Raw genomic sequence first — 12,555 nt, forward strand, 5'->3', positions numbered from 1 at the left:
TTAGAAGATGATATTGATTATACAGAACATTGTTTTGCCAGCTTCATGCATTTTCGCTCTATATTTTGTTTTTTCAGATCTACTTCAGAGACATGTAATTAGCTACACTTGCTATCAATTATGAATATATATTGCTGTCAAACACTTTCATTTGTTACTATTAAGACAAACCCTCATTGCTAAACGTCAAACATTTATAAAGTTTGGACTAACACATTCTTTTATTCTGAAAGAAAGCAACGTTATTTGTGGTTGAATATTGCTGACTTGACGCAGCTTCTCTATTCCACGTCAGATGTTCGCCATTGCACCAAAGTTGTGGGTCCGTGTACAAACGAAAATACAGAAGTACTTTTTTCTTTGTTTATCGTCTAAATTAAAAAAAATGATAATCCGAAAACCCGTTTTTTGCGAATCCTTGTTGTTATTTTCTTTGAAAGACAGACGCAAAGCAGGGCAGGTAACCGGAAATAAGAGTCTGTCAAAAATAAAATCCACAACAATAGAAGGATTGATGGCGATACATTTTTACTTAAAGTCTATGATGCATACCAAGGTAACACTATAAGAAAATTAATGTATATTAATTTATATATATATATATATATATATATATATATATATATATATATATATATATATATATATATATATATATATATATATCCATGTACAGCGATAATTAAGTTTAAATTAATCGTTGCATTGTTTAATGCAACACAGTTCGTAATATAATTTAATCAAAGTCATGTTTGTGTGCAGAGTTGTTAGCGCTCATATTTATTTTTCCGTTGTGCTGTTTCTTGAGGGACCTCAGAGCAGCGCCTGTATGAGACACAGAGTAAACGTGTTTCCCCTTTCTACCTATAGATGGCAGTATAATTGTATTTAAACCATAGATTTACTTATATTTGACTGTCGTTGATAATGATCTAGGTTATTGATACAGATGTATTTAATGCTGAGTATTTTCTCTGATATTTGATGTTTATCTAATCGTTTATCGTACCGTGAGATAGGTTTCTGCATTTTCTATAGTTGATTTGCTTTAATGTGTAGAAAAGGTGTATAATACTATATTAATATATTTTTTGCAAAAGGCTGAATTTGCTTGACGTTGTAGTAGGAGATGCAATGTTTAGCCTGATAATGTTTTGCGTCAATTCCAGCCTCTGCGAGATTGATGACTTTGAGTCCTGCAGCTAGAAATTAGATGTAAGTGTATGTTTTGCATTATGGCCACGTGATGGTTTTAAAGTAGGATACGGTATGTGATTAGAGACTGGAGAAAAACCCTGGTGTGACGTCTACCCTCAGATACTGTATGTGTGCCTTCTGTTCTTTCCTGATACAATAAACTATTTTACTCTTTTCTTTCGCCTATCGTTTAAACATGTTCTTCAAAGCTGTCTAAAGTGAAGCAACAGCAGCGCCCTCTGCTGTTTGTTGGAGAAGTGAAAACGCTTACAGCTCATCCAGGCTGCCTGCTGATCGTCAAAAATATAATTAATTCAAAATACAAATACATTTAAATTATTTTAAAATAAAGCTGTTTACGGTTACGAAAGCCTATACTACTACTATATTATATAGTATGTGCATACGCATATATTCTTAAAATGACCCCCACAAAGAACTGCAAGTGGAAAAAACACAGTTACATGACAATTCCTCTATACAAATAAATATCATAAAGTAGTCTATATATTGCTCATAAATCGTCTGAATGCAAGACATTTGCGTGTAATAGGCTATTACTTATTATTAGACTTTTACACTGTGGTACTGCTGTTAACGAGCTGAACACGTTTTCAACCACTATGAACTACACAACACCGCTGAACCAGCTGTGCTCGCCAAAACCCCATTTCCCATGATGCACCACGGAGAAGCGGTGGCAACAGCGCAGGAAGTGGCGCGCAACTGTTGAAAAACTGTCTCACAACAAACTCACGACGAGATTTTGAAGCTATTCTACTTTGTCAGCCTCCGGGCTGTTGTGGCAGAGTTATAGACGACAGAAGGAGCTTTTATTAAGTAACTAACAGTGGCGTCGTGACGTGTATCGTAAGTACTATTTCAACATTTGTCTCGCTTTTCGTGAAATCACATTTTAGCTAAGCAAGTGGAGTCCAGTGAAAACGTTACTGGTGGACAAATAACATCTTTATTTATTGTCAAGGGGACTTCAGCCACTTGACACGTGTGCTGGGTCATGAAGCTGACGCGTGTGAAGTGTTACAAAACAAGTGTTTGTTTCTACTGTGAAGTTTAAGAACTACTCTCATCTGGTCTGTGAACAGATGTCGTTTGTGAGAGCTGGGCGTCCACAACCACACACCAAAGGGAAAAGGCCTGTTCGACCCAAGAAAGCAGCAGCTCTCAAACGAGACTGGGTGGTGAGTACTGACATCTGCTCCACTTGTTGCCTTGAACATAATGTGCTATCTGCTATACCTTGAAGCCAGTAATAGTGCATTGTTTTGCTTGGATTGTTTTATGAAGTAGTCGAAAGTTATGCGTCACAATTTGGAGGCTATCCCACTTATGTTTGCTGTGAGCATTTTCCCTCACAAAGTACTATTTTCTTATTCCTCATCTTTAAATCTATAAAATATAATGTCTCGCTTTTGAAAGTAATTCTGTAACGTCAGCCCTCTCCTGGTGGTTTCAGAGCACGGTCAATGACCTGTCTGTGCACAAGCTGTCACCTGCAGAGCTGGTAAGGTGTTGGACTGTGTAATGCATTCTGTTTCATGTCATATTATGTATTATGACGGCATCCAAACATAATTTTAGTGGACTGATGGTACTGAAACAGTAAAACCTGATGATATTTCTAGCCCATATTTGCCGGTCTTATTAATCGCTTCTGCTTCAGAGTCATCGGCATGAGATTCACAAGTCTCACAACAAGGCAGCGGCTCAATGGGAGCTGAGAGAAAAAGCCCTACAGCGCCGTTTCAGAGTCACTGGGAGCCCTGCCCCTCTAGACCACGCCAGCCTCAACATCATCAGGGAGGTGTGTGAAAAATATTTCCCATTACTCTTTGTGGCTTCTTTGCTTTCTCAATGTTTTTGTTTGTTATCCAGAAGCAACATATTTAAAATGTAAATCTACTGAAACTCCTTCCTGATGGTGAGTTTATCGCAGGGTTTTGCTGCTGGTGACGATGGTTGTGTGTTTTCCTGCTGGTGACGCTGGTTTTCCTGCTGCAGGTGTTCTCTGACCAGCTCCTGCTTCAGGATGTGCTGGCTCGCTCTGACCGAGCCATGGCTGTTGTCAAAGACTTGTTTGGAGATGCTCCACGCAGGCAGGCTGGTATAATTCTTCTCATTGGCTTTTATGTTGTAGCTGTAGATACATACATTATATGCCCTCGTTACTGCTTATGATTTAAAAGATATGCTTTTAAATCAGTATATAAGCGGACACAATTTGAATGTACATTTTTAAGATATTTGATTTTTACAAGATTTTTTTAAATGATTAAACCAGCATTTGGCTTTATTTTTTTTCCTGAGATTTAAAGGATTTTTGGGTTGTATACAAAGCTTGTATGTATTTCTGCAGGGCACCCCAGTGTGACGAGGGCTCCAAACTGTGACTCTGACTCGAGGCTGCCTGTGCTCCAAAGACCAGATCCTCCAACTCAGCTGTCATTGCTCAGCCAGTCGATGATGGACCCACAGGTGCGTGTTTGCGCCAAGATAATGCCAAACATTTGTAGTTTGTTACTTAATGTTTACATCTGCTTTCATCCATATGTCTATTTTGTTCCCTCATCACAATGTACTATAAGTGTGTCTTTTTTCATCTTACCTATATTTTCTTGCAGATTTTGTTCTGTATTAATTTCTGTAAAATGTCTCTTTTCAGGCTCTTAATGAACTTGAAGCTTCAGAGGAAGACCCCAGTGACGAAGATACCTGTCCAACTGGCTATTCAGATTATCACGTAATCCCCAGGTAATGCTTGTGAAATATCGTACCTGCAAACCAGTTCCATTCACCACAATCTGAGACAAGAAACTGACTTGCGTTCCTTTTTATGGGGGAAATATAATACATGAAGCAGTTGTTTTTTACTGCTCATGTTTCTGATCCAGCCGACAGCATTACATCGATTGTGGTACTTTTCTGTGCAGGGCCAATGTACGAAAAACAAAGTCACAGTCTCGGGTGATACAGCGACAGAAAGTCCGTCGTCCCAACTACGGGCGGGCACACGGGGATAACAATCCTGTAACGCCCTGCACGTCAGGCAGAGCATCAGCGCAAACAGGTAGGATGAAAAGGAGGACAACATCTAAGATGTGCATTTCATGCAGTCATCACGAGAAAAGATATGCTTTTAAATCAGTTTCTGCATACAAACGCGTCTTGTCTTGTTTCAGCTCTCAATGCCACAATGGCTGTTCAGCGTCTTCAATTTGGACAATGCCAGTCAGAGGAAGGCATGGAGGAACCGTCAGTCCTGGCTTCTCAGGTCCTGAACCCTGAGATGCCTCTCAACCAGTCCGGTAATATCAGAGAGGAATCTGTTTCTTCATAATTTGTCACTACGCAACAATGTTCCATGTATGAACTGTTTGAAGCTGCAATAAACATGAGGAATGAGAGATTCTCTGTATGCGTTTATCAGGAAGAAGTAGTCGAACCAGCAGGAACAGGAAGTGTGTTTCTCAGAGTTCAGCGCTGGATGGCTCGTCTTTTGCTTCTCTATGTGGGGACCAGTCCAGTCTGGGCCTGTTGCAGACCATGCTGGGTCAGGTGGAGGCCGACTTAGATACTCTGTTACCTGCCACTGTGTCAGATCCAGCACAGAGTCAGAAGAAGGACAAAACTCAAGGCCTCACTGGATTCTCTGTCACTTTGGTCTCCACTCTCGGACGTTTAGTGCACCACCTCAAACAGGTACTGTGGTTGATCCAATGAAGCATTCATCAAACACTAACAGTCAAAAAAAAATCAGAAATCCAAACAAATATAACAGAATGGTCGACAGTAATCTAAAATAAATTATTTATAGTAAGGGCTAAAACCTGCTTTTTAAATAAACATAACCTTTTTTTTTCAGATTCACTTACTGTTTATAGCATCCTTAATGTCATGACATCCATTGACCTTAACTGTCTTCAGAGGGAAGAGGAAGCTCAGGAAGAGGCCCGAGAGAGGAGAATGATGGAGGAGGTGTTGAGAGAGCAGCGCAAGCTGATTGATGCGCTCACTGCTGAGACGATGACTCTGAGAGAAGAGGCCGCCGCCCTGCAGGTGGGACAGAGCTCAGCATACAGTCCAACACTACTTTGCTGCCCAGATTCCATCTGTGTTCACCTGTTCTGTGTTCTCCTTCAGGATGGGTTGCAGCAGCGGACAGCACAAGTGGAGCAGAAGTTGGACACAGTGGTGTTGTTGATGGGGGGACTTGGACTACTGGAGGCACACATTGACCCACCCCAGGACTCTGACCCCAGAGCCGCAGGTTCATACAGTGTGTGTTTGTGTATGTGTGTCTGTCAATGCATGGATATTTGTGCAGGAAATTCTACATAATTGTTTTTGTTATTCAGCACAAGTTGCTCAACGAGATCCTGAACAACTACAAGTCTCTGTCTCTCCTGCTGTCCTGCTCTCGCCCCCTCGACAGAGAGACTGGCAACAGACTCCTGGTACCAGCTTGTTTCTTTTTAGTAATCTGACCATTGGACGACTAAGATGACTAATCCTTGAAGTAGTCATCTTTAATTAGATTTTAACTGTAGATCAAAAGCAGTAATAATACAACCAATAAATTAACAAAGCTGAAAATATTAAATGTCTATGCTCTTGTGCCATCTTACTCAATCAGCTGTAAGAAGCCTAATTTTGCTCTCCTCCACCTCTTCTTCAGTGACTCATCTTGTTCCGCTGCACCACGAACTTCCTCATGAAAAAATCCTGCGTTCCCGTGAGGACGTCTACTCCCACAGCTCGGCCTCTAGCCTCACCAGCCTTCCTCTCACTAGCCTCCCCTCTTCTTCCTCATTATCAATGACCTCTGACCCTCTCGGCTCACAGCCATCTCCAGAGGCTATGCTGGCAGAGATCGCTCAGCTGAACAGACAGAACGAACTGATCAGGACCCAGCTGAGCCAGGCGAAGCACCTCGGGTCAGGGGTCGAAGAATCACCTGACAGTAGCAACGAGCAGAGACGGTTGAGCTCCAGCAGCACAGGGAGAGTCACACCCCAAAGTGTTGGAGAGACGAAGATGCCAGCATCCAGCAGCAAAGGGAGAAGGAGTTGGCATGTCCAGGCTGCTGAAGGAGAGCAGTTGACGAATCAAGTGAGATTAAGTCTCAAGGTGTCCTCCTCAAATGTCCTTGAAATGCAAAGCTTTCTTTCAACATCACTTTTTTCTCAAACCTAAGTACACGTGTGTTCTATCAAATTACCTCTCCTGGATAGATCCATAATCCTTTGTGTCTGTTAGCCTTTCTATGTTGGGTAGTTTGAAACTCAAGAAACACACAAGAACCCCCCCCTCCCCACCCCCCTCTCTGTTTTTCAGGGATGATAATGATGTTTCTCCTGTCTTCTTTCTCAGGCAACATCACCCAACAGCTTGAGCAGTGTGGAACAGCGCCTCCTGGAGCTGAACAGACAAAGTGCAGTGGCGAGGGGTCGCCTGCTGGAGCTCATTGAGCAACAGAAACAAAGTGTTATAGCCAAAGTCTTCCCCTCTAATTCACCCAGCCCTCCCTCGGCCTTCAGCCCACATTTAGCAGGTACGATGGCTCGACATGACGCGTCTCTGTGCATCGGTGTGATGGCCTGTCACTGTTAAAAAAAGAAAAATGCTCGTCTCGTATCTTTCTCAGCTGGAGAAGGAAGTCCTGAGGTGTCAACGCTGCCGCCTGAACAGCAGCTCCGGTCACAGACTGGTGGTGGAGAGAGACGGTTAGTTGCTCTTTTAAATGATGGGAATGTTTCCCTATGACAGATGGGATTTTTTTTTTTTTACATGCTTTGTGGTTCTTGCTAATTAACTAGACTTGGTTTCTTATAAAACTATTTTCTTTACACATTGTTATTATATTTCTGTGCTGCAGATCTGCCGGTTCTGAAGGGTCTTCTCACAGTCTTGGTGGAGAAATGAGGGATGGCAAAACACAGGTACACACACACACACACACACACACACACTACAGATTACATGGAAGTACTCAATTTTCTCCAAACTGTTACCATTGGGGTCTTTAACATCTTCTTTTTCCACAACAGATGGAGAAGCGGAAAGAGAGAGAGGGGTGGTTTGCCTTGTCCGCTCATGTGAGATGACAAGAGAAGTATTCATTCAACCCAAGTTGCTAGTATTTTTTATATACATACATTTTAAATGACTGAATTAAACGTGTTTTAAAATGAACTCTGTGTGTTTGTCCTAAGCGTCGTCAGTCTGTCGGTCTTTGTGGTTTGGTTTCGTTATGGTCTGCTTTCATGTCTTTGATGTTTTGATATCTCTTGGTGTGTTTGTGCTGAGATGTGTTTTTCAAATGGAGAGGAGTATTGCATGCCAATAAGTCCCAAAAAAGATGTGCAAGATTGAGAGAAGGAAAAAGAGTTGCTTCAAACCACTATGCTGTGGCTTCAACTAAAGTATGACCTTTTGTAGCTATTTAAGTTACGCACACATACACACAAACATTTGTTTTTCTTCTTCTATTCGCTGAATCAAGTCTGTGTTTACCTCAACCTTTTGTGTTCCTTACAATCATCTCTTTTTTCTTCTTTAATTTGTTTAGTGACAGTTTAATTTAATTGTTTTTGGGTCATGCAAAAATATGAAAAACTTGGCTCAGATCCATTTTAAATCTAGTCAATTCAATCTAAAGACCTTTATTATTAAAAGTTATCAAACTCTTTTCCCTTGAAGTCAGTTTTATGTGACAAACCGCATCTGATTTTACGTGACGTTTGTCTACACTTGTTGTAGAGCAGTATAAAGCCTGTTGAGTAGCGCCACACAGTGGATACAGAAAGTGGTGGACTGCTTGTGAAGCCTCATTTATCAGAGTCACTCCATGCAGGAAAAACACATCTGACTCGTGAACGCTTTGTCCGACGTCTTTCAGACTGCAGCAGTGAAACAGCCAAGACAAGAAGCAGAGAGCGACACACAACATGTCCGGCTTAACTTCAAGCAGGTACATACAGATTCAGATTCAGCACCCACCATGGCCCCCGGGCCCCTCGTTGTTTGAATGTGTGCTGACCACCCCCCCTCCTCCGACCTCTCAGCGCATACATGTAAAACACGAGCTGACCACTGGGGCCCCCGAGGCCCTCGTTGCACACATGAAGTGTGCATCTACAACCAGAGCGTCTCTGGGAGAAAAGTGCTTTACAACTGTGCCACTGGTTGGCTCTACAACCCACTGTGAGATGATAAAACACTCTCCAACAAGTCAGTTTATTCTGCTTAACAGAGCTGTTTGTGGGCGTCATAGTACAGCAAGCCTTAGGTTTTTTGACACACTCTGACAAGCTCTGCTTTTACTTGAGCTAGCAGCCCGTATGATTCAGCTGGTTACGAGTAACTTCCTCTGGTATAAGTACTGATATAAGTACTGATATAAGTACTGATATAAGTACTGACTAATCCAGTTGGCATTGATTTAATTTTTTTCCTACAGTATCGCATAACTGATAAATCAAGTGCCTTCAGCTGTAAAACAAAGGCTTGTTTTTAAAAAAAATATGTATATTAACATATAGTTTTATTAATATATGTAATGTCTTGCCGTCTTGAAATTATTTGTACTTATCTGTTCTTCACGTCAAAGCTTTCCTGCTTTCATTGGATCGTTTATTCTGGAGAAAGGGGGGGTCTACCAGCTGGAATTGAACCAGGGATGTTGTGGTCACATGTAATGCCTCTTCACCACAAGTCGCCCCTGTAACAGGACTTCTGTGACTTTGCCCATTCATTGACTGCTGCTCTTCACGGGCTCCTCCTTGTGGCCTGAATCAAAAAGCTATAAATAAGTGGTCGTAAGCGGACTCGTTTCCACTTCAGGTCGTGTTTGCTGAGGGTTTTAAGGTGTCGGGGGTGATGCTGGAGTAGGAAGGAGAGCACTTGAGTTTTCCAGTCAGTCAGGAGTGCTGTGTGAGCAACAACAATGACCAGCAGGGAAATCAAAAGGAGTAAATATTGCAGATAATAACAGGATGGAGGCATAAAGGGGCCGGGGACAGCGGCGGTAAACGAGGGGTCAAAGGTCGCCATGGAGACTCAGGGGGAGGCGGGCGGGGCATATTGTGCCCAGCCCGGCTGAGTGAAGGACGGGGTGAATGGGGATTAACCCCACCCCAGTGCCTCTCAATGACCCACCACCACCACAGGGCTTGGGGAAGGTTCCCATGTGACCCCCCCAAGACCCCCCTCCTATCTGGGCCTCTCAGCAGCCTCAACGCACCTCCATTACTACACACACACACACACACACACACACACACACACACACACACGCATGCATACATACATCATGGAACTTAAAGACAATGGAAAGACCACAATTGATATTAATTAGTTTTTCTATTTAAAAAATAAATCGTGCACCCAATGAGACTGGAGTAAAGTCACACACACGCACGCACACTCTCTCTCTCTCTCTCTCTCTCTCTCTCTCTCTCTCTCTCTCTCTCTCTCTCTCTCTCTCTCTCTCTCTCTCTCTCTCTCTCTCTCTCTCACACACACACACACAATGACATGCGGGGGTGTGTGTGTGTGTGTGGGAGGGGGTCTAGTTTTCTTTACTCATTTAAATCTGCCCCCACTTCACCTTAGTGAAGGAGCGGAGTCACTCAGAAAAACACACACACTAAAAAGCTTGTGCACACACTCTCACTGGCCTACGATCGCCTTTGATGGCGTCCAAAGGGACGTTTGCTGGTGAGATAATCTAGACTCCTGAGCGACCTGAGGAGGGACTTGTTTATCTAGAGCAGAAAAGCATTCATAATGTCTACTTGCTTTTTAGGTTTTTAGCATTTGAGCCAACATTTTCCTTAATTCCTTGAACGTGTGTGTGTGTGTGTGTGTGTGTGTGTGTGTGTGTGTATATACCTTGCGTTTCATTTTTACAATGGTTATGCAAAACAATTTTAATCCAAACATCATATCCAAATAGCACTACCTCTGTCGTTCTTTTTACATTTATATTCATGTAATCCTTCATTCTTGAGTTCACTACTTTAAATATTGCAGTGTGGTCATTTTGCCACTAGAGGGCAATATGAATGTACTGCACAAGTCAATTTGGGGTCTTGTTGAGTTTATGTTTTACCAACGTTTTTCAAAATATTTTATTGATTTAAATTTAAAACCACACTGCTCATAACACAAACAACAAAATGTAGACAAAACAGCATCATTCAGTTATGATGGAACTATTCCCCAACTTTTTAAATAGAAATGGAAAACAAAACGATGCATTAAAATAAACCAAATTTTATTGACTGGTCCCATCTATTGTTACATCTTAGTGGGTTGAATACCACACAAGCCACCAGGACATTATAAACATACAGTCGATTAGTTTTTATATTGTAAGTGAGTCTGTTTGGATAAAGTTGGTTGCCGTGTGTCAGAAGACATTTTGTGAATTCATTCAGCTGCTTTCTGATCAAAATTGTCTCTAAAATATTTTGGATGTTTTGAAACCAGCATGATGTGACGTGTGCGTGACGGTGTGTGTGTGCGTGTGTGTATGCATGTGAGTGGGTGCCAATGTGCGTAGGCGTGTGCTCCACAGCTGTGCGAGGTTCTGATCTGAAGCAGGCTATTGCTTGCTGTGAAAATATTATTGCAAGTGTTTATTATTGCTTCAGTGTGAAACAGTGGGAGGGTTGTGTGTGCTGCACGGGCTGGTGGAGTACAGAGTGTCTGTGGAGGGATGGTGGTGGTACTGGTGGTGGTGTGTGAGGAGGGGTGGTGCTGGTGGGAGGTGTGGGGCGGGGGGGGGGGGCTTCTCTCCCTTCTCCTCCTCTCTGTTTCCCACCGGCCAGCCCCCGGCCCGTGGCCCATTGCACCCTGGGTAATGGGGAGGCCTATTGGAGTTGATTAGTTCCGGCTGGATCCCAGATAGAGTCCTGACAGGCAGGAGAAACGAGCTCTCAGCGTGACCCCCCGCTTCCCCCACACACACCCCTGTCTCAGGCACAATGGGCAAGGCAGGGGAAGGGCTTTTTAAACAACTGCAGCTTCACTCTACTCCGCTGCCCCCCCTCGCCCCCTCACCTCCTCCGAAAACTGGGCCATTATTACGACAAAAAAAACACATTACACTGTTGCACAGATTCACCCTCACTGCGTCTACGAGCAGCGATTACTCTGAGCATGTGTGCATTTTACCTAACTTGTTTTCCCTTTCTCTATCCGGACAAGTAAAACCAAGCTATCCATCAGCGACACGATGTCACAAGTCCTTTTGATGCATGTTATGGATGCGGCATGCTCTGTGTGTCGCCGACAGAATTGGCTGCATACATCAGGATCAGCCTCAGTGCATTGTGTGTCCTTGACAAACCATCACATCCACCATGTTGGACACCTGTAGCATAAACTGACATCCATTAGACGCATTCCTCAGCAGAGCAGCGTCATTCACACACTTTCCCTCTGCAGCTTCATCCTCTCTATCCTCTTTATTCCCCCTACCCCCCGACCCCCCCCCCCTCGGATCCTCTCTTTCTTCTTCTCTCCTTTCCCCTCTCCCCCTCTTTCTCCACACATAATTGATTAAGGGCCGTTTTCATAAATCAATTTGGGACGCACATCAGTCAGCCCTGAATGGAGGAACCCCCCTCTGAGCAGCGGTATTAATCTACCTCAGCATGCCCTGCCACTCACACACACACACACACACACACACACACACACACACACACACGGATATCTGTTTCGTTGGTTTTCTTTACTTTAGGTTTTGGCCGTTGCATGTTGTCAAACATGAAATGTGCAAATGTTTTCAGCAGTTTTGCAGACACTCCGACCTGGAACGGGCGATTTGACAGACACATGCAGACAGTTTCCACTGAGTCTGGACAACGCTCGCTGTTATGAAGGGATTGGAAGAGAAATGTGGGTGTTTTGTGGGTTGCAGAGGTTGATGGATTAGATGCTACAACAAAAGCAGAGGCCAGCAAAAATAAAAAGTATTTTTTTAATGGCAGTGAAAGAAGTCTAGTTATTTCCACATGTCCTTGCTGTACGTCCTTAAACAAACAAATATGTTGTTTGTACACTCAGCAGTCTGTCTCCAAGACAATGTGTCTCACTGCTGTTTATAATTAAACCGATTTCATTGTCATTTCTATTAAGTGACTTCATCTTTCGTTCTCTCGCTCTGTGTGCGTCTCTTTCTCCAATTCAAAGCTGCTGTTTTGAATGTTTTGATATTAATGTAACCATGACGCCGCCCTTTCTCATTAGAAAAAAGACAAAAACCTGCCAAGTTGCAATGGATTCTGGGAACATGAGCCTGCAACAGCTGCAAGTGATATGCCTGAC

The 12,555-nt window shown here is 43.0% G+C and overlaps 2 protein-coding genes across 3 annotated transcripts in view; both read left to right on the forward strand.

Annotated features, from left to right (window-relative positions):
* The first annotated feature begins 1,908 nt into the window (after nt 1-1,908).
* Nucleotides 1,909-7,410, forward strand: spice1 (spindle and centriole associated protein 1). 2 transcript variants are annotated; one of them, XM_068581956.1, is made up of 18 exons: nt 1,909-2,067; nt 2,304-2,399; nt 2,675-2,722; nt 2,882-3,022; nt 3,220-3,322; nt 3,575-3,693; nt 3,881-3,969; nt 4,149-4,285; nt 4,398-4,523; nt 4,646-4,917; nt 5,143-5,274; nt 5,359-5,494; nt 5,574-5,672; nt 5,894-6,327; nt 6,589-6,769; nt 6,863-6,941; nt 7,094-7,157; nt 7,266-7,410. In XM_068581956.1, the coding sequence occupies exons 2-18, from the start codon at nt 2,304-2,306 to the stop codon at nt 7,320-7,322; spliced, it is 2,313 nt and encodes a 770-aa protein (XP_068438057.1). In that variant the 5' UTR covers nt 1,909-2,067; the 3' UTR covers nt 7,323-7,410. The 2 variants fall into 2 exon arrangements, with proteins under 2 accessions (XP_068438057.1, XP_068438059.1); XM_068581958.1 differs by having other exon boundaries at nt 5,359-5,485.
* A 700-nt stretch (nt 7,411-8,110) lies between these two features.
* boc (BOC cell adhesion associated, oncogene regulated) overlaps nt 8,111-12,555 on the forward strand; it is a 45,161-nt gene continuing 40,716 nt past the window's right edge. The window contains exon 1 of the mRNA XM_068582262.1: nt 8,111-8,188. The gene's annotated coding sequence lies outside the window, so the exon portion shown is untranslated. The remainder of the gene's footprint in view (nt 8,189-12,555) is intronic.

Source organism: Clinocottus analis, unplaced genomic scaffold, assembly GCF_023055335.1.
Source record: "Clinocottus analis isolate CAN_PGR_092001 unplaced genomic scaffold, fCliAna1.0.p SCAF_18, whole genome shotgun sequence".
NCBI classification, from domain to species: Eukaryota; Metazoa; Chordata; class Actinopteri; order Perciformes; family Cottidae; genus Clinocottus; species Clinocottus analis.

Bases quoted from the DNA above. Each gene is read 5' to 3' on its own strand.
- spice1 (XM_068581956.1), top strand. From the start codon at position 2,304: ATGTCGTTTGTGAGAGCTGGGCGTCCACAACCACACACCAAAGGGAAA. The intron at 4,524-4,645 runs GTAATATCAGAG...TGCGTTTATCAG, and splicing joins GATGCCTCTCAACCAGTCCG to GAAGAAGTAGTCGAACCAGC. The intron at 5,673-5,893 runs GTACCAGCTTGT...CCTCTTCTTCAG, and splicing joins AGACTGGCAACAGACTCCTG to TGACTCATCTTGTTCCGCTG.